We start from the raw sequence: 24,686 nt of genomic DNA, 5'->3' as shown, positions 1-24,686 counted from the left end.
AAAGGAGAGAGATTGAACTAGACTCCAAATACAGTAAGGATAAGTGAATGGAAAATTACTAAGAAAAGACATCAAGGTGAGGGGATTGTTGCTAAACCTACTTACAGGATTCTTGCTGAAGACAGGCCAGGGTTTCATCAGATATCAAAAAGTGGGGGAATTTTCTCTAAACTGACTTAGCAGGAACTCTTGCTGAGTTTATTCTTAACCCAATTAGGAAGAGCACTACTTTGACAGAGTTAACATTGAAGAATAATTTCTTCCTAGAAGGGAAATGATGAACCACAAACTAGGGCACCCAGGGAGATTGCTGGGTCTCCCTGGGCAGGTGGGAGGCATCATTAAATGCCAAAGGCATTCTCATCTGTAAGACTCTTAGTGAAGTATTTTGTGGAGGCAGGAGAAAAATGAAGATGATCTTTCATTGGCCCTTCAAATGTATGGAGCTTTCTCATTGAAAACTGAAAGAATTTTTTTTTTTTTTTTTTTTAAAGTAAATGTCTCGTCCTAGGGGAAGAAATAAGCTCCTTCGGATGTGATTGCTGTTCCGGAACACACAAGGTGACGGAAAACTCTGGAACCCATGCACCTGAGCACTACAAGTCCCGTAAAGCACCGCGGTGAGGGCGGGACTTGCTGACCGTTATGACGTGTGGGCGGGGTCAGACAGGACAGCTCGTCCCTGGGTTTTTAGCCCCGCCTCTGTTCCCCTCTGTGCCCTGTTGCTGTAGCGCTGCCGCTGACTGCAACCCTTGGTGAGTCTCTGGCGCGAAGGCGGGCAGTTAGGGACAGTTGGGCCCTCAGGTTCAACGACTTCACACTTTCAGTACTGAGAAAGGGCCATGGGCGGGCGGGTGTGCTATTGGTTTCGGTTTTCACCTCCTTTCATCTTTCTAGGGTGACCGTAAGTGGGAGTGACGTCATGGGCCCCCTGGAGCCTCTCCGCGGTCTTTGGAGGGTTGAGGGCAGTTTTCTGCCGCGGAGGGCAGGGCTTCAGTGCCCGGGGCCGCGTGGGCGGTCCCTGGGACAGAAGGAATTCCTCTGACCCGAGTGAGGGTCTTGTCACGGCGTCATGCCCCCCTCGCCGGCCGAGGTCGTGCTGGCTCCTTAACTCCCGTGCTTGACGTCATCGTCATCGCGGTCGGCTTGGTGGCAGAAGCGGGACCCTGCCCAGTGACCCTAGGCAAGTTACTTTCTCAGTTTCCCCGTCCTGATCACTGAACCCCCCCTTCGTTCAGTTGCCTTTTGTAATTGGAGGAGATGTTCTAGACAGCTGAGAAGAGAGAGCAGCTGGAGTGCGGTGACCTGCTTCTTTACCATCGATCTCCTGTAGTCCTTCTCCCCCAACACTCCCCCCAATTTAGTTCGGGGGCTAATGTTTCCACTTTTATTTATTGAGTTCAACCCTCCTGGACATTTAAACTTTTTTCTCTCCCTCGGATTCTTTGCTTCTGATGTAAGCCAACAAGTAGCCATGGTTGGAGTGGAGTAGAATAATATAAAAGCTATATAACAACTACACTACTGCAAAAGGAGAAGGCAATGGCACCCCACTCCAGTACTCTTGCCTGGAAAATCCCATGGACGGAGGAGCCTGGTGGGCTGCAATCCATGGGGTTGCTAAGAGTCAGACACAATTTCACTTTCACTTTTCACTTTCATACATTGGAGAAGGAAATGGCAACCCACTCCAGTGTTCTTGCTTGGAGAATCCAAGGAATGGGGGAGCCTGGTGGGCTGCCATCTATGGGGTCGCACAGGGTCGGACACGACTGAAGCGACTTAGCAGCAGCAGCAGCAACTGCAAAAACCTTTAAAAGCAAAAGACTTTAATACAGTAGGCCTTTGTAGATTATGTAGATGATTAAGGACTATCCTTAATGATTAAGGAATATCTAGGTGACTCACTTTCACAGATGCTTTCAGAGGGCCTCTATCTGAAAGTCTACCCTTTTGCAGAAATGACATCTGTGGAGTGGAAAGGACTCTGAGAAGGGTAGTAAGAGTTACACAACACTAACATATCCTGCAGACTTTGGAGTCAGAGTACAAATAGGGCTCTTCAAAATTTTTGACTGTGCTTATTAATATAATACCATGCTTCCTCATTTTCTTATATGAAGACAGTTAAACTCTGTCTTCGCTTCCTTTTTCATTCACTTGGGATCATCATTAGAGCCGGAAAGTTTCTTAGAGATTTTCTTGCCTGATCCATGCATTTTTACAGATGAGGAAACTGAGGTTTAAAAAGTAGTGTGACTTGGCCAAGATCTCAGAGCTAGTTAGTGGCAGAACTAATGGACCCAGGTCCCTTGGCTCCTAGCTTAGTTCCCTTTCTGCTGCACATCACTGTCACTACCCTTGTCACTTCAAGGGTTAGCATAATCACCCTCTTCACAGAAGAAGTATAAAATCTCAGTAAAGTAAAATGAAAGAAAATGGAGATTGAGTACACAGCTTTGAGCTTTTTGCAGTTTCTTCTGGTTGCTCAGAACTGTTTCTCTGTTTTTCCGTAGTGCTTTTGGCACAGTGATGTGGTGTATGGGATAAAGGCTGCTGAGAACAAGCTGGGTAACGAATCCAAACAATTATTAGTGAATTAGGTATTAAAAGTCTCCTGGGGGTATAAAATTTACTTAAGTCACTCAAAGATTTTAGGTAAGGAACTAGAATGAACTTGGACAGTTTGGATTAGAGCAAGTGGCTGTAATAATCTGAGGACCGGTGGCTATGTGTCTTTGCTTTTGCTCCCCATCTCAGGGCCATCTACACATCCGTAATAGCTATTGTCAGTGTTCTCTAAAGGGTAGTTTTGTGGAAGCATCTCTTCCAGGGCCAGGGGGAATGGGATTCAAATCAGTTCATCCATTTTGCTAATTGCTAATAGTTTAGAAAGTTAAGTAAGCAGAAGGAAGAAGGAATTGGGTTGAATGTGTGTTTTGTTTTTAACGGTTCCCAAATGAAGAATTGATTAGCATTTCTCTCTGGGCTTCGGATGCATTTGCTTTCTGTGAACTAATCCAGGGAAACGTATCTAAAGTCTTCATTTCTCATGAAACATGTGCCCACTGGTATAAAAGGCTAACATAAAAATGTTGAACATTTGTGTGGTAGAATTTTAGGTTTTTTTTTTTTAAATAAAGTTATTCTTCCTGATTTAGCATAATGAGGAAAATTCTTTGGGAAAATTGGTAAGATGATTTGGTTGACTATTTGCATTGTTAGAACCTAATCAGAAAGTTTAAAACATTTTTTAATTTTTCTGCAAAAAGGTGTTATCAGTGTAGTTTACAGATTCATTCAGAAAGAGCAGGAGTAGAACTGGCTTTTTTGTTCCTTTTCTTCAGGAGAATATAAGAGAATCTGTGCCCTCATGGAACAGTCCTAGAAGACATGTATTAATCTTGAGATGCTCATTAGATGAAAATGTGTCAGGTTTTCTTAGAAGCCAGGAGCCAGTTCAGGAGACTCATTTTAAAATACATTGCCTTCCTCCTCTGAGGACCTTAATCATTTCGGAAACTGAGATTAAAAAAAAAAAGTAACTATGTCAGAGTTCCATCTATTGGCCTTGAAATCAAAAGGCTTGCTCCTTGGAATAAAAGCTATAGTAAACCTAGACAACATATTAAAAAGCAGAGACATCATTTTATTGACGAAGGTTCGTATAGTCAAAGCTATGATTTTTCCAATAGTCATGTATGGATGTGAGAGTTGGACCATAAAGAAGGGTTAGCGCCAAAAAATTGATACTTTCAAATTGTGGTGCTGGAGAAGACCCTTGAGAGTTGAGTCCCTTGGACTTCAAGGAGATCAAACCAGTCAATCCTAAAGGAAAGCAATGCTGAATATTCATTGGAAAGACTGATACTGAAGCTGAAGCTCCAATACTTTGGCCACCTGATGCAAACAGCCGACTAACTGGAAAAGATGACGCTGGGAAAGACTGAGGGCAGGAGGAGAAGGGGGCGACAGAGGATGAGTTGGTTGGATGGCATCACTGACTCAGTGGACATGATTTTGAGCAAACTCTGGGAGATAGTGAAGGACAGGGAAGCCTGGTGTGCTGCAGTCCATGGGGTCACAAAGAGTCAGACACGACTTAGTGATTGAACAACAACAAAGATTCCATTGGCTGTACACTCAAGCCTCAGAGCTTGAGCTCTGTCATGCCATTTTGTGTACATATGCTGTCATTTCTTCAGTGTTCTGAGCTCACTTACAGATTGATTGTTTTCTAGTAAAGAAAGAGAGGCAGTACCAAACTCCCCTACCCTTGACTGGTCCTGCCTTTCAGAGTAGCATGCATTTGCAAAACAGCATGCCAGAGTTTGAGTGTGTGGAAGGTAATGGAGTGTGAATTTTATGGGTCCTTAAGGAAATCGAATCTGTGCCTTTTATTTTTTTGGCACTACGCCACTTGAACCGGCTCTGCCCGCTGAACCAGCTATACCGAGAACTGACATAACACTTGGAGATTTTCATCTCTTTACCCTACTTATTTTTTATTTTTTTGGCCACATCGTGTGGCTTGTAGGATCTCTGTTCCCCAACCGGAGGCTGAATCCCGGCCATAGCAGTGAAAGCCCAGAATCCTAACCACTTAGCCACCAGCAACTTGCTCCTCACCCTAATTTAGAAAAGAGAAAACTGAGAAACAGCAGCTTCTCCAAAGACACCAAACAAATTAGGAGCGGGGCTAAAGACAAGAATTAGCGCCACCATCATACACACCATTGTTTACCTACAAAGTTCCTTCCTTTCACTTTTTGATGAATTACATGCATATCTTATTCATTCATTTATTCTGTGAGTACTTAGTAATTACTATGGGCTAGCATTAGTGTTGTATTTACAGTTATGATAGTGTTATGAAGGAAAAGAACAGACAATATGATGGTACTTAGGTTAATTGAGAGACGGGGCCCGAAGTCACTCTTACCTGAGGGATTGATCATTATCCATGGTAAAGCACAGATCAAGTCACATGCTCAGATAAATGGTGCTCCAAGCTTAGGACCCAGGGGCTATGCTGGCCTCAGTGGACTGAAGACCACTAGGAAAGACTGGGGTCTGCAAGCTGAAAAATCTCCCTATACATTCTCCTGCAGCATTCATCAGATCAGCAGGCCACAGCTTATCAGGAGGAACAAGTACTGGCCTAGACTAGAATGTGTCCTCTCCTTTCCTTAGAAAAACTGATCTGAGTTTTGACACTGAGGATGTGGCCAAACTGTCACAAACCCCAGAAAGCCAATACATTTCTGAGCAGTTCAGTCCCAAGAACAGACAGTTGGGTACCTCAAAGTCCTCTTGCCTTCTCTGTGAAAAAATTTATTTCTGGGGGAGCTGGAAGAGAAGGCCTGTTTGTTTAGAGTTCAAAATAAAACCAGGAAATAAGTGGGTGGGGCAGAGCCAGAAGAGCTACTGTGTTTTTGGTTATTGTACTTACTATTTTTTTAAGTTGTGTTTGCATGTGTGTGTATACAATCTTCCAGCATGTTCTAGAAGCTGAATCTGTAAGGTATTATGCCATTTTTGCATATGTACAGCTCTTTCTTCATCTGCTGTTTAGAGCTGCAGTATTGTTCTCATTTCCCAGTACAGCTGAGGGTTGAGTAACATGGACTCACTAAATGTTAGACCAAGGAGGCATTTAGAACACAGGACGTGTGACTTTTGAAGGGCAGGAAGTGTCAGGTCCTGACAGTTCTAAAGACTTTGTTTCTTTTACCTATTGTTTCTTTCTCTTCAGTAGTTCCCCACCCTTGATCACTACTCTTGCCTGGAAAATCCCATGGAAGGAGGAGCCTGGAAGGCTGCAGTCCATGGGGTCGCTGAGGGTCAGACAGGACTGAGCGACTTCACTTTCACTTTTCACTTTCATGCATTGGAGAAGGAAATGGCAACCAACTCCAGTGTTCTTTTTTTTTTTTAAATTATTTTAAATAGTTTTGTTTATTTTGGGTTGTGCTGGGTCTTCTTTGCTGCAGGGGCTTTTCTCTAGTTGCGGTGGCTCCTCCTGTTGCAGAGCACAGGCTCTAGGGGCACTGGTTTCAGTAGTTGCGTCTCCCAGGCTTTAGAGCACAGGCTCAGTAGTACTCAGAGGCGCATGGGCTTAGTTGCTCTGCTGCATGTGGGATCTTCCCGGACTAGGGATCGAACCCATGTCTCCAGCATTAGCCAGCAGATTCTTTACCACTGAGCCACCAGGGAAGCCCTCCAGTGTTCTTGCCTTGAAAATCCCAGGGACGGGAGCCTGGTGGGCTGCTGTCTTTGGGGTCCCACAGAGTCGGACACGACTGAAGCGACTTAGCAGCAGCAGCAGCAGCATGACCTCGAAAGGTGAAATCAGCTTACTGTCTCCATTTTGTAGAGATCCAAACTTGCTTGCTGTCCTCCAAACATGGACTGCATTTTTCTGTCTCTTTGCTTTTTGCATGCTGTTACATTCATCTGAAGTTTCCTCACCCCCAAACACACTTGTCAAAACCCTAATCTTCTTTGAGGACTTACCCAGGATTCCACTCACTGCTCAAAGCTTTTCTTTATTTTCCTAACCAGTTTCATCTCTCTCCCTCTTTTGAACCCAGGAGCATTTTGCATGTATTTATCCATTTGGCAGTCACTTAAATTCTCATCTAACCTCCATATCGGATTGTGACCCTTTGGAGGGCAAAGACTGTATGCCAGAAAAGAGAAAAAAAAAACCCGCAAAAGTAATAATCACATCTGTTAAGCCCTCTCTTTATGCAGACTTTGTCCAAGTACTTTATTCTGTCACTCAGCATGACTTTAGCAGCTTCCCAGTTGCCTCAGTGATAAAGAATCTGCCTGCCAAGCAGGAGACACAGGTTCAATTCCCTGGAGAGGGAAGTGGCAACCCACTCCAGTATGCTTGCCTGGGAAATCCCACGGACAGAGAAGCTTGACAGGCTACAGTTGATGGCATTGCAAAGAGTTAGACATAACTTAGCAATTAAACATGCCTTTACTTTGTGTGAATTGCCTACTCTTATGACAGGTACTAATTTAAGGACTAGTCACTGTCTACCTAGTTTTATTGTGTTTCACAGATACTTTTGACATTTTTTACCAAATTGAAAGTTTGTGGCAACCATATCTTAAGGAAGTCTGTTGGTGCCATTTTTCTATCTGCATTTGCTTACTCATGTCTCATTTTGATAATTCTTGCAATATTTCAGACTTATTCATTATTTTTATATTTATCACGGTGATCTGTGATCAGTCATTTTTGATGTTGCTTTTGGCACTTTTTAACAAAATATTTTTAATTAAGGTATGTACATTGTTTTTTTAGACATAATGTTACTGAGCACTTAATAGATTATAATGTAAACAATTTTTATATGTACCAGGAAACCAAAAAAATTGTGTGACTTACTTTTATTCAGTATGTGCTTTATTGAGATGGTCTGGAACTGAACGTGCAATATCTTCAAGGTATACCTATATTTCAGTTACTGCTCATACATACACACAAAGAATGAGGTAGATGTTATCAGCCCCATTTTACAGATGAGGAACCATGCGCAGAGTCCAGTTAAATAAATTACCCAAGGGCATGCATTTTATAGGTGGTGAAGCTGGAATTTGAACTCCAGCATTTTGGTTTCTGAACCTGTGCTTGTCACCACTGCATGTCAGATAATCTCCTTCTCTTATGCCTGTCTGCACTCATTCCGAGCCCCTAGCAGAGTGCTTTAATATTAAGAAGGATCTGATAATTACAGGATGAATGGAATTGAATAGAGAAGCTGAAATCTAGAGAAAATGACATTCCAAAAGTCACAGGGCTTGTTGGGATAAAAAATCTAGAATCTAAGTCTTACAGTTCCCAGCTCAGGGCATTTACCTCTAGGCTGCCTTACTTAAGGCATTTAGAAGAAAGGGAGAAAATTAGCTATGAGCAGAGGATAAGGATATAATGAGGATGGTGGTGCCTGTGGTGAAGAGGTCAAAGATAGTCTCAGAAAATTCTTAGAGCATAGGAAGTTGTGAATGCAGAGTGGCTCATAGTGAAACAGAAAGCAAGTTGTGTGATCTCAATACTTGTCATGCTTTTGCTTTTCCTGACTTGCTCTGAACAGAATGTTCCCTGGGTGAGAGCCCAGAAATTTCTGGCATTTCAGACAACCCTTTTGAGCCTTATTCTATCCCATATCTCTTAACAGGACCCCTACCATGGAAGAGACAGTAGACGATCCCCCCACCTCAGCTGTCCTGCTGGACCACTGTCATTTCTCTCAGGTCATCTTTAACAGTGTGGAGAAGTTCTACATCCCTGGGGGGGACATCACGTGCTACTACACCCTCACCCAGCATTTCATTCCCCGTCGAAAGGATTGGATTGGCATCTTTAGAGTAAGTGTTAATTTAGTACCAAATGATTAGGAACCAGAGGTGAATCTTAGTGTGTGTGTCTGTCTCTGTATTATAAGCATTTTGCATATATGTGTGACCAATGTTAAAATCCTGAACTAAGCTCCCTAGCACTTCCCCCTTCACACATCAACAGTGCTATAGGACTCAAATTTTAATTTCAGTCTTAAGCTAAAATAAGATAGCAAATCATATAGTCCCCAAGTTTTATTACACTTTAAAAGACCGAATGTAAATGTTTTAAATTAATATTCATCTATGACCTGACTAGGGTGGATGGCCTCTTATATAGTTTCTGTGAAGTAATGTCACTTGCTTACTTAGTACAGTGTTTAATTTTTTTTAATATGAGTATTACCAATCTGGAAAGGATATTGAAAAGTTAATACCCTGTATTCAAGAAGTGTGTTCCTCAATAAGTGTGTCTTGCTTCTTTGTGAAGATTTCTAAGAACAGAAAGTTTATGAGCTCCTTTGGTTTCCTCTTCCAGTGTCTAATCACCATGTCAGTTCAAGTACAGAAATGGTACTTTTTTATTATAGTCAATTTATTCTCTACTTTCCCACCACGTCTCTCTCTAACATTCCCCCTGCCACAGACACATATATTCACTCATTTATTCACATACCATAATGACAAATTGTCCTATTTCCAGAGACAGGAGATAAAGGTCAAACATACATTATTTACACTGCAGAGTTCCAGCATCAGTGACCTTTGTTTTGACACCTCAGTATGTCATGTGCTTGTTTGCCAACACTGTTCATCCTGAAATCAGACATCATTCTTGACTGCAGTATGTAGGAGTTGGTGCTAATTCACACCCCTCACCAAATTCCTTCTCTTGATTGTTTGGAATTTCAAGCTAAGTGAAAGAGTGATGGAAGCTGGAGGTAACAAGGCTGGTGTTTAGAGGTGGGGATAGTGGACAAGCAGAGGGACACTGGCGAATATCATGACAGCTCCTAAGACTGCAGGACATTGACTCATTAGACTAAAGGTGTCCTAACAGAAACCTGACACAGAGGATGTTTTCTGTCTTGGAAAGAAGATGGCAACTGTCTTTTTTCTTCCCCATATGTATCTCAGCTGTCCAGTAGAACTTTCTATGACTAACACTGACAAGTAGAATTTCTAGGAAGGAGCTATACTGGCTGCTTTGGTGTCCAGTATAGTAAGCTCTCGCCACATGTGGCTAATGGCACTTAAAATGTAGTTAGTGTGACTGAGTAACTAAATTTTAAGTTTTATTTAATTTTAATTTAAGTAGCTTCATATGCTTTAAATTAAGTAGCTTCAATATGCTAACTAGTGGCTAGCATATTGAATAGTACAGGTATATATAATTGAAAAAAAGAATGATTAAAAATTACTTACAGCTTCTCAGAGGTAATCTAACTTTTTTTTTTTTCCATTTTGCTCAGGCTGATTGTTTATAATTCCCAAGCCTTAGCAACTGGCAGCGAGGATGTCACTCTAAACCAAATGAAAGGATTATACTTTTTAAAAACAAATATTTAAAAGCATTGTTTGTATTTTTTTTTAGATCCTGTTTTTTTGGCTGTGCCACTCAGTTTGCAGGGATCCTAATTCCTTGACCAGGGCTTGAACTCAGGCCCTGACAATGAAAGTGCTGAGTCCTGACCACCAGGCCACCCGGGAATTCCCTAAAAGCTATTGATTTGCCACCTACGCTAAAGCCTGAAGGGCTTCCTTCATAGCTCAGTCAGTAAATCATCTACCTGCAATGCAGGAAACCTGGGTTCAGTTCCTGGGTCGGGAAGATCCCCTGGAGAAGGAAATGGCAACCCACTCCAGTATTCTTGCCTGGAGAATCCCATGGACAGAGGAGCCTGACAAGCTACAATCTACAGGATCACAAGAGTTGGACACGACTTAGCATCTAAACCGCCGATCACCACCACTAAAGCCTGAAAGAAAATTTTAAGAGTAATAAAGAGAGAACACAAACTTTTTGAGAATATATGATGTGCTAGGTCTTTGATGGGGTTTTCTTTCCTTCTTTCTTTTTTTTTTTTAGTGTGTGTGTGTGTGTGTGTGGGTATGTGTTTTCTAATTTAATCCTCACAGCACAGCAGCCCCCTGAGGTAAGCAGTTTTATTACTTGTGCACCGATGAATAAAATGAATATACTCAAGATGGTGATTTTCCCAAGGTCTCCCCGTTTGGAGACCTTTGTTTGACTCCCAAGCCTCTGCTTTTCTTCCTCTATTCTGCTGAATTCCTTTGAACAACAGATAGTAAATTAGAGAATTAAGGGCTGAATGTAAAGTTTTGTTCTTCCTTTGTTGTTGTTCACTCATCCAGTTGTGTCCGACTCTGCGACCCCATGGACTAAAGCACAGCAGGGCTCCCTGTCCCTCATCATCTCCCAGATTTTGCCCAAGTTCATTTTCATTGCATCAGTGATGCCATCCAACCATCTCATCCTCTGATGCCCTCTTCTCCTTCTGCCCTCAATCTTTCCCAGCATCATTGACTTTTCCCATGAGTCGTATGTTCGAATCAGATGACCAAAATACTGGAGCTTCAGCTTCAGCATCAGTCCTGCCAGTGAATATTCAGGGTTGATCTCCCTTAAGATTGACTGATTTGATCTCCTTGCTGCCCAAGGGACTCTCAGCAATCTTCTCAGGTACCACAGTTCGAAGGCATCAATTCTTTGGTGTTCTGCCTTCTTTATGATCCAGCTCTCACAACCATACATGACCACTGGGAATACCATAGCCTTGACTATATGAACGTTTGTCAGCAGAGTAATATCTCTGCTTTTCAATGCTTGTCCTTCCTAGCTCACTTCTAAAATGTTCCTGGTGTTCTTGCAGTGTAGTCTTAATCCTACTCCTCAGCTCCTCATCTGCCCTAACACCACTGGTTCCTGGCACCCAAAGGGCCCTCAACAAAACATTTCTGCATGTGCAGCATGCTCCATCTTCTCCATAGAGTGAAGGCTACCACCAGTGATAAAAGCTAAAGTGGTTGGGAGTCAGGTTTTCTTCCTTCAACATAGAGCCCTGTGCTCCATACTCTCCTTTACCTGGGCTCCTATGCCATGTTCCATGGTCATACCACAAAAGGCAGGCTGGGACGAGGACTCCTGAGATGGAGGAGCCAAGGACAGAAAGCTCAGGTGACTGGAAGTTGCATCCTTATTCCAAGGCAGTAGTAATTCTTAGGCCTTCCCAAATGATATTTTAGTCACAGTGCATTAAGAAGCTCCAGGATGTGAATGAAGACTCCATAAAATTCCTGCTTCCTGTTCCTCCGCAGGCTGCAGTGGCTCAGAGGTGCTCACAGCAATGGGGTGTGTATTAATGAGACACTAAAACATGCCCCAGTATGTTCTGATGAGCTTATAGCCTTTTCAACCATGCTCTGATTCCTTACTATATAAAAATAGAATTTATTTTTAGTTTCTTCTCTTCCCCCTGGGCTCAGGCAGAGTCAAAATATGGCAATAAATGTCATTTTTGCTTCTTATTTGCTGAGTGTTCACCCCTTGAAGACACAATGACTCTCTGTCTGTTCTCCGGTATGCTCTTATCTTCCAGATATAATTTGAGCATCTTTTACCCCTTTTCACACTTAGTGAGAATATTTCCCACTTAGCCAGCTTTCTGCTCTGAGGCAAATTTTACAGTATCCTTATATCTTACGACTTACTACATTTCATACCTGGAAGAGGCCTTTATGACTACCAGATTATTTTTTTTATCACCAAAAAATCTTCAATAAACATATATTAAGAAAAACTCTGGAGCAAGAAAATCATACAAACTGGACTTCGTTATCTGGTGCCTCCTAATCTAAGAACTCTCTTACCCATCCAGCCCCAACACACACATTATTTTAAAAAGCCATTTTTAAAGGCAGTGATGTAACCAGGTTGGTATAGGTGACAAGACTTAATTGGACACAGGAGAGGACAAACCAATAGAAGGGGCAGATCAGAAGTGCTTTTTGATTAAGAAGTTCCAAGTATACCATTGTAAGAAGATAGCACAATCAAAGCTCACAGTCCTACAGCTTTTTTCCCCAGTCATTCTCAGTACTGTACCTGACTTGGAGATACAATATTTGGCACTCTTATCCTGGATATTGAGTGGCCAGTTTTTGTTTCCTTCTAAGATGAGTAATTTATGAGTAACTGGTATATGTGCATGCATACCAATTTTTAATTGTATATGTAGTTATCATAAGTCAAAAAGATTTGATCCATTGTGGGTAGATCTTATGATAAAGAACTTATTCTACTATAATTTTAAAATAACGAAAGGTGCATTTTCAGAAGACAGAGCCTAAATCTGAGCACTTTCAGATGCTGAACAAGAGCCTTTTGTCATTGCAGGTTGGATGGAAGACAACCCGCGAGTACTACACCTTCATGTGGGTTACTTTGCCCGTTGACCTAAACAGTGAATCAGCCAAACAGCAGGAAGTCCAGTTCAAAGGTGAGAAAAATACTAGATCAAAGGTATTAAAAACAGCAACCAAAACTCATTAATTCTCTTGAGCTAGAGCCTTCTGGGGTAGATAAAAGACTTCTAGATTTTTAGTTTTCTGAATAGACCTTGAGTGAGTAAAAGTCGCTCAGTTGTGTCAGACTCTTTGCCACCCCGTAGACTATACAGTCCATGGAATTCTCCAGGCCAGAATACTGGAGTGGGTAGCCTTTCCCTTCTCCAGGGGATCTTCCCAATTCAGGGATCGAACCCAGGTCTCCTGCATTGCAGGTGGATTCTTTACCAGCTGAGCTATCAGGGAAGCCCAAAGTGAAGTCACTCAGTCGTATCTGACTCTTTGCGACCCCGTGGACTATAGCCCACCAGGCTCCTCCCTCCATGGAATTCTCCAGGCGAGAATACTGGAGTGGGTTGCCGTTTCCTTCTCCAGGGGATCTTCCCAATCCAGGGATCAAACCTGGGTCTCCCGCATTGCAGACAGATGCTTTAACCTCTAAGCCACCAGGGAAGCAATATTTTGGGTTAAAAATCATGTTCTGTTTCCAGCTTACTACCTGCCCAAGGATGATGAGTATTACCAGTTCTGCTATGTGGATCAGGATGGGGTGGTCCGGGGAGCAAGTATCCCTTTCCAGTTCCGTCCAGAAAATGAAGAGGACATCCTGGTTGTTACCACTCAGGTCTGTCATTAAGAGTAGCAATTCCAGGGTAGGGTAGAATTTTAGTCAGTAAGCCTTTATTGAATGTCTAACAGATACTGTTGTGAAATTTTTACACAGTCCTATTCAAACCCATCAGAAGGGAATGACTTCAGAATGTTAATAAGAATCATAACAATAAGTGATTCCTCCTTTCTCTAAAGCTTCTGTAACTCACTTGGCATTCAGTTATTCCCTTAACTTTCCCAGGTACTTAATTTTTGTCATGTGTACATCTTGTCACTACAGTAAATTTTATAAGCTCCTTTGAGGAGAGACACAGTAGATATTCTTGTTTGTATAATATCTTTCAGTTAGATTCATTTACTTACTTAGTTATTTAACAGACATCTAGTTCATCCAGCACTCTGGTGGACTAGGGATGTAATGAAGAATCTGTTAAAACCCTATTCCGGTCTCACAGAACTGAGTCTGATAGGAGAAATAAAGTATATGCATGAAAAAAAATTACAGTCTTCTGTCATTCCCCCTTTTAAGTTTTTGTGGCTTAATTTTCTTTGTCTTTTCTTTCTTGGTAATGGCAGGCTCAGTGCTTATGGTAGACACATTTCTCTTCCCCCTTCCCTACCTACTGAGGGGTTGCTTCCACTTGGGGTACACAGATGTCACTACAGTGAGTGGGGATCAACTAGACCCTCACCATCCCAGCATATGTGAATTTCATGTCAGCAGGACTTGAATATCCATTGAGCTATAAAAAGCCAAATACGTGTTTATGGAACGTTCTTTTGTAGAGTGAGGTGGAAGAAATTGAGCAGCACAACAAGGAGCTTTGCAAGGAAAACCGGGAGCTGAAGGACAGCTGTGTCAGCCTCCAGAAGCAAAACTCAGACATGCAGGCCACGCTCCAAAAGAAGCAGGTATGTGTGCTTGTTAAATGTGAGTGGGGGTGATGGCTCCTGTCCAGCACCCACTTTTTCATATGATCTGACTCTGTTATACTAGTATCTGGCACAGATTTTAGTATATTAGATGTTTCTTTTTTATTGTTTATGTATTGAAATGATATTTTAGATACACTGGATTAAATACATATACTATTAGTAAAATAATTTCATGTCTCTTTTTGCTTTTTTAATTGACTGCTAAATTTTTAAAATTATATATATAATGACTTTCCTGAATTTATTGGACAGCACTTTTCTAGGAAAAAAGAAATTTTATTTTGTCCACTGCTGTGTCTGCAGTACCAGAACAGGGTCTGGTGTGTAGAGGCACTCATTAAATATTTGTGTAATGAGTTAATGGACAAATATAAGCTCCACTAGAAGAGAAATTAAGGTAGATGTATTTTTTCCTTTCTTTTTTTTTAATTTGAAGTATAGTTGATTTACAATGTTGTATTAGTTTCAAATGTATAGCAAAGTAATTTAATTATGCATATATGTATCTGTTTTTAAGATTCTTTTCCCTTATAGTTTATTATAAATATTGAATATAGCTCCCTGTGCTATATACGAGAGAAGGCAATGGCACCCCACTCCAGTACTCTTGCCTGGAAAATCCCACGGACGGAGGAGCCTGGTAGGCTGCAGTCCATGGGGTCACTAAGGGTCGAGCACGACTGAGCGACTTCACTTTCACTTTTCACTTTCATGCATTGGAGAAGGAAATGGCAACCCACTCCAGTGTTCTTGCCTGGAGAATCCCAGGGACAGAGGAGCCTGGTGGGCTGCCGTCTGTGGGATCGCACAGAGTCGGACACGACTGAAGTGACTTAGCAGCAGCAGCAGCACTATATACATAGGCCCTTATTGGTTATCTGTTTTACATATAGTAGTCTATATATGTTAATCCCAAACTCTTAAGATAAATGTATTTTTCCATTTTTATGGAAAGAACATATTAAGAACATTTTAATATGAAAATCCCTTTACTTGGATATTTCATTCACTGCTGTGTGTATATGTTTGACATGTTATAAGTGCTCAGTAAATATTTGTTGGCTGCCTGAGATACTAAACACTGCCTTAGCAATGGTCAGTCCCTTTGGCATTTCAATCTACAGGAGGAGCTGGAAACCCTGAAGAGCATCAATAAGAAGTTGGAACAGACAATGAAAGAACAGAAGGACTGTTGGGAGATAGAGCTGCTTCAGTGAGTCTGACTCTTGAATGGGAGGAACTGCTGTATTATAAACACCCTTAGGCAAGGTCAAATTAGATTTCTAGAATTTGTTAGTGCAGTCTTCCTATTAAGGACAATGATAGGTATGATTCTCCGTCTTTGACTCATGAGCTCTTTGAGTCTGGGTTAGAGAATTAGAATCAAAATGGTAAAAACACATGGCCTAAATTCAGGTATTAGTTTTAAGTAGTGAACACTTGCAGTTTGAGGTCAGGAAGCCAGAATGGGACTGAAGAAGAGACTAGTGGATTTTAAAATAACTCTGCAGGCTTAGGGCCAAGGCAGCCTTAAATCATTTATGGTCTGGGGTAGCTCAACTAGAATCAGCATATTTTTCATTTAGTCATCTCTTACCTCCACAGACTGAAAGAACAAAACCAGAAGATGTCCTCAGAAAATGAGAAGATGGGAGTCAGAGTGGATCAGCTTCAGGTAGGTTATGCCAAACCTTTGTCAAAGTAGATTTTCTTAGCCTCACCACCTCTCCACTCTGGTGATCCAGAAAGTTGCGGTGCATTATAGTGGGTGCCTTATGGTGGACTTCTCAGAGCGTCAGATTGAAATTTCAGAGTGTGTATTTTCCACTCTTGACCGCCACCCTCCCCCAATATCCTTTCTAATTTTTTTCTTTTAGCTACAAAATCTTTTCCAGCAAAATCTTACTAAAAAGACTGGATAAGCGGGTAGAAGCAGAACTGCTCTCATTTTTAGGAGGCTGTGCCTTAGAGAGGGGCTTTAAAGGGTAGTTTGTCAAGTTTTACTCAACTGAGTCTTAGATTCTTAGGTGTAAGGTGCTGTGCTTAGTTGCTCAGTCATGTCTGACTCTTTGCGACCCGATGGACTGAAGTCCACTAAGCTCCTCTGTCCATGGGGATTCTCCAGGCGAGAATACTGGAGTGGGTAGCCTTTTCCTTCTCTAGTAGGTATAAGGTGGAGCTGAAGAACACAGAAGTTGATAGGGATAGTTGGAATTGCTAGGGAAAGCGCATCTTTTTATGTTACTGTATGTTTAAAAAGCATTGTTCCTGTTTAGGTTTCCTTCTTTTATATCTTGATTGTATTCACTACTTTTGCTTTAGGCTCAGCTGTCAAATCAAGGGAGAGAAATGGAGAAGCTTGTTCAGGGAGTTCAAGATAAGACAGAGCAGCTGGAGCACCTGAAAGAGGAAAATGGCCAGCTCTTTCTCAGTTTAACTGAACAGGTAGAGTCATGAAAGAAAATAATATTTTTTGACCTTTGTGAAAAAATATATGCATTGTTCTTTATTGTATATGTGGGTATCACAGGCTCTGGGAAAGGTCTCAGGGGAAGCCATCTAAAATGAGGCATCTCACAGCTTTTCTCAGAAGCTAATAAGAGAAGATTTGCTTTTCCCTCTCTCGCTCATTAGCTTAGCAGGCCCTTCCCCAGTGCATGCACACTTGTGCTTATGCATGTGTGTGTGTGTTTTCCCAGCAGTGGTACTCATAACCTGTTTTTCTGCAGAGGGAGCACCAGAAGAAGCTTGAGCAGACAGTGGAAGAGATGAAGCAGAAAGAAACTACTGCAGCGAAGAAACAACAGGAGTTAACGGCATGTCTGTCTTTGAACGGCTGTGTGGGAGGGCGCCTAAGGAAAGGAAAGGATAGGAGCTATTTGCAGGTGATAGGGTAAATGACAGATTAGAATAGCATTTACTGCTGGACTTCTTTCTCTGTACCCAAAAGGACAGAGAATCTGACCTTTACAAACTATTTAGGAGAGCTGGGCATTTCTAATGTGTGATGAGTGACAGAGGAATATTCTAAGTTAAACTTCATGGCAGGTTGTAGTAAACAGAGCCTTGGATAAGGAATCACACAGAATAACCCCTGCCCTCTTTTTAAAGAGTTACTGTGGGGGCAGACATATTAATGATTATAAAATGAGCTCTAAATTAGAAAATATTATAGTAGTCAAATTTTGTTATAATTAATATTAATATAATGTTAGCCATTGTCATACATTATTCTAAGCTATGGAACACAGTGATGAAAGCCTAATTGACTAATAATTTCCTGTAATATATTGTTATAGAAGAGGCCTTGTGGTGATAACAAGTGCTAGAAATTCCATTTTCTGAACTGTTGTAAGAACCTGAGAAATCCTGATGTGTGGAGAATATCTAGTTATTGGGAATGTAACTCATATCATGCATGCATCATTCATTCAGTCAGTCATTATCCAATCAATGATTGAGTACCTACTAAACATGTTACTGTGTATTTTAGCTTGATGTACTAAAGAATAGATTCAACAAAATTTGAAAATCAGCAACTCACAGATTAAGTATATTCCACAGAAATGTTTTATTTGTTCTAAATAGTGTTCTAAGTAAAAATTGATTTGCTTATCAACACTTAAAAATGGGAATATTTCCCATTTTAAAAAAATGGTATTTCCAGCTTCTTTAAAAATCAGAGGCTCTGGCAACATTTGAGCTGACATACCTGTCCAGCAGTGGTGTCTGGAGCTGAGTAACTGCTGATCCTTCTGATGGGTCCTGCGTGCCCCACGTGGCTGAAGTCTCACTGTTTCATGGCATCCTGCTCCTTCATTCAATTATATTACTTGTCAGGCTCCTATTGGCACTTTTGAGTTTGTGACCTCTGATGTTGCACAGAAATTACTGTTGTTTGTAAATAATCTATAGCCATTCAAAGGTTTGGACCTCCTTGTGGCCAATATGGGTTTCCTTGGTTTTCATGGAATACTTTTCAAGACCCAGGGGCTCCCCAGCTGTCTGATAGCATTCTTTATTCCTCATGCATCCAGAAGGCCCCTAACTCTGAGGACTCCGTGTCTTATGCTTCAGGAGCCTAGGAACAAGAAAACAGCCGTGGAGGAGCAGTTAGTACAGGAGGTGGAACGCCTAAAGGCAAAAGTAGAGGCCGGGAAAGCCTGCTTCTTAGAGAAGTACAAAGAGTGTCAGCGTCTCCACAAACAGATCAGGCAACTCAGGGCTGCCACACGGGTAGGTGACAGAGATGTGGGGCCCAGGAAGCAAGGGGATGAAGGTTTGTGGTTCCGGGACTAGGATTTTACACCCTTGTTAGGGAGAGAGAGTTATCCTTCTGTTAAAAAGAGGAGGGATGGAGTATGCGGCCAGAAACCCTGGAAATAGAAGCCGTAGCTTAGCCATGGGTCTCAGGGAAGGTTTTTGTAACCATAGAGTGGGTTGCTGTGCGGACTCAGATAGACCTTTCTTATTTCTGCCTTTTGAGGAAGTGAAGCAGGACCAGAAGAGCCAGCAGGAGCCAATGGGGATGGGGAGCCAGGAGCCTCCAGTCAGCACTGTCATCGGGTAGCCCCCTCTGGCATTACTTCCTCAGGGTCGGCTAGAAGCGCACAGCATTTTGGGCACCAGCATTCAAATAAAAAATCTTGAAAAAAACCCCCACAACTAGTAAGATTAGCTTAAGTGTTTCTGTGAGGTACGCGCATGTGTACATATGTAGGTAGGAGACGGGAAGCGCTGAAGCATGCCTATGACTTTTGGGTCCATGAAACTAGTCAGGTGAACCCATCGTACTGGAAAGCCCAAGACCCCAGTCTGGGTTCCTTGTAGCCTTGGATAAATGCCATCCAGGGTTCCTTCTTCCTCGTAACTTGAATCCACATGCCTGTCCTCACACTGGCAGTCACACCAGCCTAAACTCAGTGCTTCACTGTGCATTCAGTGAGGTGTTCATTCAAGACAAAGATGATTGTTTCCATGGTTGGGTGGGGTTTCCTATCCCTCATTCTGATAAGTCAGTCTTGAGGTTCCCCCAAAGCTAACTCTCTCTTTGGTCACTTAACTCCCAGCTAAACCAAAAGAAACCGGCATCTTGATGCCAGCCCAAGCCTTCAGGCATTTTGTTAAGTCACTTTTCTGTAAGTCTGCATCCCCTCCATGGCACCACGCATCTCCATCCCTGATCCCTTCCCCCCTACCTCAGTCCCACCATTTTGGAAACCAGATCCTCTACTATCTCCTCGTTGTATCCCATCTCAGATACAGACTACAATATGTGATCCTAATGCTATTTTTTTTTTTTTTGATAGGACCAGAACATGGACCTGTCAAAAAGACTGAGTGAGAACATGATAATACATGATGTTCTACAGAGAGAGAAAGAGAAAATGGAAAAAGAAAATGATGTAAGTGTGTAAAAGAATTTTAAAGGGAAGGAGCAGGATGACCCGGAGATGTGGTGATAACATAAAAAGTTAAAAGAGCTCTTTCTGGGACATTGGATGAAACAGTTTCCCTAAACAAAGAGTACATTTCATCTGGTTTCCTAATCTACCGCAAAACCTACTCTTTGTTCTGTAACTGAAACGTGTTTGGCATGGCAGTAGTCAACTTGAAAGGAACAGCCTTGATGAAGATCTAAGTTACTATTTTTGCTTTTAACTCCACAGCTATTGCAAGTATTGTATTTGGGGAATGATATCCTACGTCATTTTTATGCTATTTAGCCAAGGGACCCCTTTCTTTCCACACAAAATTTTTCTTTTTCTCTGCTGCCAAACTAGGAACAGAAGTGGTGATCTGTACCAGTGCTGGACCCATGGTAGGCCCCCCCGAAATACTGTGCATTCATTCATTCATCAGTTCATTCATTCATCCAACCAGTATTTATTTTCTGCTCTATGCTAAACACATTATTAATTGATTGACGATGATGGCAACAATTAAAAAGATTGAACTTGAAGTCATTCTCACACACTTGCTAGCATCAAAGAGCAGGTGTCCATGCATTCTGGCTGCTCCTCTGATCTGTACCTCCAGCCGTTCTTCATCTCGCGTTCCCTCCCTCTCCATGACGCTTCTGGGCCGCGCCTTCAGTCAGCCTCCTGCCTTTGATTATATCATTTATGCCAGTGCTTCAGTTTTGCAGAGGACTTTGGGGTCTATTTCTGGTCCTGTCATTCTCATCCTCTTAATTTACTCAAATACCTTGACTTTGACGTAGTCGGTAACATGGGTGGGCCTTTGGGGAGGGGTGTGCAGAAGATGGGAAAGGAAGAATGCACACAACTTACAACAAGAAAAACATCTAATACTTGGAAGCTTTGTTAAGAACTATAGTAAAGGCCCCTTAAGATGTTAAGAAGTTTACTAATGTTCTTTCTTCTGAGAACTTTAAATGCCACCTGTCTCCCTTGCAGCTTGATTTCTTACATTCTTCCTTGCATTCCCTCCCTCTCTTCTTCCTCCCTCTCACTCTGTTAGCATATCCATTTGATGGGATAAAACATGAAGAGGGGAAAATTACATCAGAAAAACATTCACAGTGTGTAAGAAAGTTGTTCTAGGAAGGAGACTAAAAGAAGCATTTTGCTCTCAATAATGTACAACAGTTTTAGTCTTAATATAGCTCCTGCCGCCCTCACGTATCCACACAGCTTCTATACCCACTTCAGTTGGTATGTGTTTAAAGATTGTAAATTCCTTTTTGCATTGATTCTAAACAAAATCCAGTATATATTTAAATTCAGATATTAATACTTAGATTTTGGGACTTCCCTGGTGGTCCAGTGGTTAAGACCTTGCTTTCCAATGCAAGGGTTTCGGGTTCAATCCCTGGTTGGGGAGCTAAGATCCTACATGCCTCGTGGCCAAAAAAAACAAAACAGAAGCAGTGTTGTAACAAATTCAATAAAGACTTTGGAAAAATTGTCCACATCAAAAAATCTTAAAAAAAAAAAAAAAAAAAGACCTCAGATCTTTGGAATATTGAGGCTGCGCTTCCCCTTTTGAAGAATAACGGTTTATCACTTCTTGGACTTCTCTGGTGCCACACTGTTAATTGACAGCTACCTGTAATGAGCATCCGTGGCCAGTTCCTTGTGGCCATTCTTTGTTGTTGTCTTTGAACATATCTCTGTAAATACTCTATCCTTAGTATTTGAAGAGAGAGAACAACAGACTGCTGAGTTACATGGGTCTGGACTGCGACTCTTTATCATATCAAGTGCCCACTTCGAATCAAGGAGGTACAAGACAAGACCCAGGACTTGTCTTTGGAAACCCATATTCTGGTAAGAACTTTGCCATTCGAGCTGGGAAGCCCCTGCCTGCATCCCATTCCCCCACTAAATTTTTTTTTATCTGAGATGCTAATTAAGACCAGCCTCATTGTTAAGACTTGCTGGGCAGAAGCTGAGTACCCAACAGAAAGATTGCCAGGCAAGAAGTGTTAATTGAGAAATAAATCTGAATCTAGAAGTCGCAAATCAGATCATTCGCCTAGAGGCAGCAGACACAAATTGAGTCCCGTGGCTATATTCCAAATATATAAATCAGAGAAATGTCTCTGTGCAGAAGATATACACAGAGCCAAGGAAGCTAATTAAGATTTGGAAATGGAAGCACGAGAGGCGGGCTCTGCTGCCCAGGATGGGCGGTGAGGCAACCAGCCCCATGGCCTGACCAGGGGTCGCAGGGGTGTGCTCCACAGAGACCCCCTGGGTGGTTTGGAGGACAGGAAATGGGGGGGGAGGTGACAGCCAGTCTTGTCATTTATGGACCTGGGGTCAGATGTCCTTGCCACACAGAGAACTTTCCTGCTTTTTTTTGTCTCCAAAAGCAACATGAGACCTCATTTGCTTTTTAGGGACAGTTGAAAGCAGTCATATTTTTTAACAGTTAAAATCACATCTTTGCAATAGACAGTGGTATGAGTTTATTTTTCCTTAAAACTATTTTTAAGCATTTCATTAAAAAAATGACTTCATGTGCATTTGGTCTTAAAATCTATTCTCAGACTATTTTCTTGTTAAATTGTTACTGTTTTCATTAAAATCTCATTTTCTCCACACTGAAAATAGGTTTATTGTTTTTTCTGATTATATAATGGCTACTGAAAATGCCACTTCATTATTTTTTCCTCTTTTCCCTCATTGACTTAGATCCCCTCTATCGAAATAGATGATATATATGAAAGCTAAAGAATCAAAGAGGAATGATGAGGGTTAAAGAAAACAGCTGCTAGCACACAGCTGGAGAATGCATTCTAGTGCATAGATACTTTTTCATTGAATGAAATCTTTTTTATTACCCTCAGGTATCCAAGAAAGTTCTGCCCCGAGCCTGGTAAGTATTTGATTCATGAGATTGCCCACATCAAAGCTTTGAGAAAATTTCCCTTCCTGCTCCATCCAGTTTAGGGGAGAACTATAGGGAGACTGTTTCATTGTGATAATTCCTAAGTCAGCAAGATCAATTTGGTCAGTGCCAAGAGCGCCTGTTCGGATGGAGAGAGAAAAGCACAGTTTATCCATCATTGTTCTGTTCAAGATCTCTACCTGCAAGTTGAGTCTGGTAGCAGGACTAGGGAGGAAAGGTGAACCAGGCAGGTAGCCAAACAAGGTATATCCAGTGCTTCCTTTCAATCCTAGAGAAATCCTAGAGAAAGCCCTAGTGAGTATCTCCAAATGTGAATTTGCTCATTCATCTTCTGTTTCTTGATCACCTACCATCTACTGAGCAGTATGCTAGGTGCTGAGGATACAGTAGAAAGCCAGACATGGTCTCTGCCATGTATACGTGGCATTCAGACTGACCTCTTTGTTCTTCCTCCCAGCTCTCCATCAAGAAATGCCCCACCTGCAAATCAGACTTTGCTGCTGATGTTTTTGATCACAACTTGGCCTTGGAGCAGCACCTGCAGACCCTTAGTTTGAATTGTCCAATATGTGACAAGACCTTCCCAGCAAAAGAGAAGCAGATCTTTGAAGACCATGTGTTCTGCCACACTCTCTAAGTGTCCAGGCCTCTTGGATCTATACTGTACCTGGATTTTATACAGTAGAACCTATCGCTTCTTCTATGAGTTATGACATAAGATCCTGCCTAACCTCAGTTATTAGGAATTTGCTTAGTCCTGCTGCCCTATAGGTGGAGTCATGTCGATTACCTGAAGCATAGTGTTAAGGGCTGTTACTCCCATCCTTGTGGGTTACAACCTTTTAGGTCACATAACTCCAGCTATGTCAGCCTCTCACTTAAAACGCCTATTCTTGTGAGGGTCTCTAGCATAAAGGCCCTGCCTGCGATAGGGCTGACCTGGCTCTTCACAGCCGGCCTGACTCAAGTGAGGAGTTTCCCAGGTGGTCCCGCTGCCGTTCAAGGTCAGACCTTGAGTATGTTTGTACTTAGTCTTCACTCCTGACCTGGGACTGGCAACTGATCTGGAATTGAGAATTTCTTCCTCCTTCTCAGGCCTAGCCCCAAATGGCATGGCAGAGAACCCAAACATCCAATTTGGATACCAAAGTTTTCTCACCTTGATTTCGCAGCTCCCAACAGAAGCATTCCTGAATCATGGACATAAAATGTTATTTAAGTCACAGAAAGTCTTCTTTCTCTTTGTGTTATACCTCTGAATGGCATTTTTCTACTCTGGTTTTTCATGTGCACGTAACTTTTATTGTTATAAGTCCTTTCTTAATGGTTAGTGGGACTTGTTAGAAACTGTATGGGTTTGCAACTTTCTGAGCAAGTGAGTTTGAAAAAGGATAAGTCGAAATAATGCGAATTATTGTTCATCACTTTAATACTAAAAATAAACTAGTCCTCTACTTCAGGGACTTTGGTAATTTAAAATAAACCTTGAGTTCATTTTTTTTTTTTTTAAGCTTATGGGGAAAGTGTAATCAAAAGGATTGTGGGAATTATAGACCCCATCAAGGATTTCTCTTCACCTGTCTTAACTAGTTAACGAGCGTATCCTGGCCATTACCTTGAGGTGGAGACGGAGTTGAGGAAGCATGAGCTTGAGAAACCTGGAGCCTTGACTCATTATTCTATATCTGTTTTTTAAAGAGTGTGGATTCTGGCACCTTTTGTGAACTAAGTTCAATTCCCTCCATCCAGACCTGCCTACTTGAACCAAAAGAAAGCAATTCCATTTTCTCTACCTGAGGGACTAAACAAATGGAAAT

The 24,686-nt window shown here is 41.8% G+C and overlaps 1 protein-coding gene across 5 annotated transcripts; it reads left to right on the top strand.

Annotated features, from left to right (window-relative positions):
* The first annotated feature begins 716 nt into the window (after nucleotides 1-716).
* Nucleotides 717-24,352, top strand: CALCOCO2 (calcium binding and coiled-coil domain 2). 5 transcript variants are annotated; one of them, XM_059877722.1, is made up of 14 exons: nucleotides 717-755; nucleotides 8,196-8,385; nucleotides 12,773-12,875; nucleotides 13,434-13,567; nucleotides 14,341-14,466; nucleotides 15,615-15,703; nucleotides 16,096-16,165; nucleotides 16,813-16,935; nucleotides 17,220-17,306; nucleotides 18,568-18,726; nucleotides 19,800-19,895; nucleotides 21,647-21,782; nucleotides 22,808-22,836; nucleotides 23,327-24,352. In XM_059877722.1, exons 2-14 carry the CDS (start codon nucleotides 8,206-8,208, stop codon nucleotides 23,504-23,506), a joined length of 1,512 nt encoding a protein of 503 aa, XP_059733705.1. In that variant the 5' UTR covers nucleotides 717-755; nucleotides 8,196-8,205; the 3' UTR covers nucleotides 23,507-24,352.
* The last annotated feature ends 334 nt before the right edge of the window (nucleotides 24,353-24,686 follow it).

The sequence above is a fragment of the Bos taurus genome, chromosome 19, assembly GCF_002263795.3.
Source record: "Bos taurus isolate L1 Dominette 01449 registration number 42190680 breed Hereford chromosome 19, ARS-UCD2.0, whole genome shotgun sequence".
Classification (NCBI taxonomy): Eukaryota; Metazoa; Chordata; class Mammalia; order Artiodactyla; family Bovidae; genus Bos; species Bos taurus.
The sequence above is the reverse complement of the archived record's forward strand: the minus strand, read 5'-3'. Positions and strand labels throughout refer to the sequence as shown.